Consider the following 2,423-nt stretch of genomic DNA (forward strand, 5'->3'; position numbering starts at 1 on the left):
AAACTAACTTGCTTGCTGTTGTGTGAGAAACGTGAGAAGGAAATTCTGCTTAGTGTTAACTGTCTTAAGAAGCCAAGTACTAAAGAAATTCAGCTCACAGCTTTTCTACCTCATTATTCAACAGAACAATGATGACACCTCACACTAGTGCATTTAGATTATACAAATATAAACAACACAATGCTATATGCTTTCACATCAACCTGCCACCAAACATGAAACAGGCATTTTGCATAACTTCCACCTTTAATATAGTAAAATATTCAGGCACTCTTAATTTCACATTAAATGAAAATTTAATCTTTAACAAAATTTTATTCAAAGTATTACGAATACAATATTCCAAACATAGAAATAGTCAGGCTGTAGCAATGCTGCATAGATAGTGGTATATAAGTTCCCTGGTGCTCTGACTTCTTCCTATAGAACTTCAGTTTTCAAGTTGGTAGAAAATGGTAGCTTCATTAACTCCTCTTTCTGGGGATGGAAAATGGCTTCAATGGAGAGAAGTCACATCACTTTAACAAAACTAATCTCCCAATTTATTTATAATTCCCTCTTTCAAAGATGAAAATTTAGAATATAAGTATTATTGGAAGGAAGCAAGAAGTAAACTACCTCTTAAGGTGATATCCTGATCAGTGCCTACTTTACTTCAACAAAACACTGAATTAAAGTTTAACAATTACAACCACACCATTATGCTTACCTAAAATTGCCAACATGAATACTTTTTTTTTACATAATACAAAACAGGAATACAAAGAAAAATGATCTGTTCCCATCCTTTGACCTTCAGCAGAAAAGTTTACAATAGGATCTGAAAAATAATTTTCATGGCAGAGCACTAACTCCACAGAGATACTTAAAACAGAATGAACTGGTCAATGAGAAATTGCTACATTTATTCTATAATAGTACTTTGTAAAAAGAATGGCAATTTACTTGGAAGGAATTGTATTGGAAATACTACTCATTACGAAAACATAAGTTACCCTGAGAAAGACTCTAAAATACCAGTATTTTCAGAGTCCCTTACTAACATATGAAGAAATAGTTTGTAGGCTCTAAAGTCTTATTATTACCTACATCAACAATGTTTTCATCTCAAAGGCATTTTGGCCTTCTCTGCTGTACTGGTAAAGGTCATAGCCAAGACATTTGGGTATGATGGAGGAAGGGCACGTAGCAGTCATTATGAGCAGGTCTCTTCCTGCCCCAAGAGTTTATTCTTTTGCAGTCTTGGGGTCAAAACCTATGAGTCACACACATGAAGGAATCATCTATTAAGTAAATTGGTAGTTTTCTTAAAATAGTAAACACATTAGTCTATGTTCTCTAATGTATGCCTAGAAAATAAGGCATTAAGAATTCTTCATTGGCCAGTGCAGAGAACAGACAACCGTTTTTCTTTTCATTGAAGAGAAACGAAAACATATTTGAAAGTGCACTGCTATTTTTAACATCTCTTACACATTTACATTCAGCATTTTTATGGCCCTCTGTATACTTTTAGTACAAAATCATGCTTACCCCCAATATCTTACATATCCCATAATTACTTAAGAAAAGACAGTGAGAGCAGCTACAAAAGTAGCAAGATATTTTCCACAAATAAAAATACAGTATACAAAAAATGGCAAGTTAGTGATGAATGGTAACACGAACACTCAATAGTATCTTTCCTTGGTGTCCAAACTAAGATTTGACAAGCTTAAAGCCTTGTCCCGTGTCCAGCACTGTGGGAAGAAACCAACTCATTTTCAATCTTTTCAAGCACCTAAAACAAGTTTTGCAGATCCAAAAAAGGTTCAGACCACATAACCAGTTTGCCAAATGCACTAACGGATATGTAACCCGAGGGAAATGTAACATCCAGTGCTTGGCTACATCACTTCCTGTTGGCAGGTGCAGCGTGTAGTCACTCCAGCGCTTGGACACGCCATACAGGGCTCTCACTGTGCGGCCCTTCTCAGCCCAGCAGATGTTGTTGCTGGGGTTGCAGTTGTACTCTACCCAGTCTTTTGTGAAGTCACCCAGCTGTGGGGGGTCGGCTTCTTCGATATCTACTGTCTTTGCCAGCTCAGCTCCCTGAACTGCAATATACTGGTCATTAATCTTTCTCACTTCTTTCACCCACGGGGTTGAGTTCTCACTGTCTAAGATGATAATAAGCCGGGAGCAGAAGGAACCGTTCTTTTCTCTCCACCATTCTAAAAGCGTATCAAGGCGAAGTATGTCTCCACCTGTGAACAAGAAAAATCCGGTTCAGTGGTCTGAAGTCTATTGTTCCTTTAAATTTTTAGAATACTAAACAACACAAATGGATTAAAGACCTCAATATCAGTCTGAACACACTGAACCTGATAGAACAGAAAGTGGGAAGTACTCTACAACACATGGGCACAGGACACCACTTCCTA

General features: G+C 37.1%; 1 protein-coding gene across 1 annotated transcript in view; it reads right to left on the reverse strand.

Moving 5' to 3' along the window:
* Positions 1-227: 227 nt before the first annotated feature.
* Tmem168 (transmembrane protein 168) overlaps positions 228-2,423 on the reverse strand; it is a 32,972-nt gene continuing 30,776 nt past the window's right edge. The window contains exon 5 of the mRNA XM_005363724.3: positions 228-2,246. Within this exon, the coding sequence (XP_005363781.1) occupies positions 1,699-2,246 (548 nt within the window). The 3' untranslated portion in view covers positions 228-1,698. The remainder of the gene's footprint in view (positions 2,247-2,423) is intronic.

Source organism: Microtus ochrogaster, linkage group LG10 (assembly GCF_000317375.1).
Source record: "Microtus ochrogaster isolate Prairie Vole_2 linkage group LG10, MicOch1.0, whole genome shotgun sequence".
Classification (NCBI taxonomy): Eukaryota; Metazoa; Chordata; class Mammalia; order Rodentia; family Cricetidae; genus Microtus; species Microtus ochrogaster.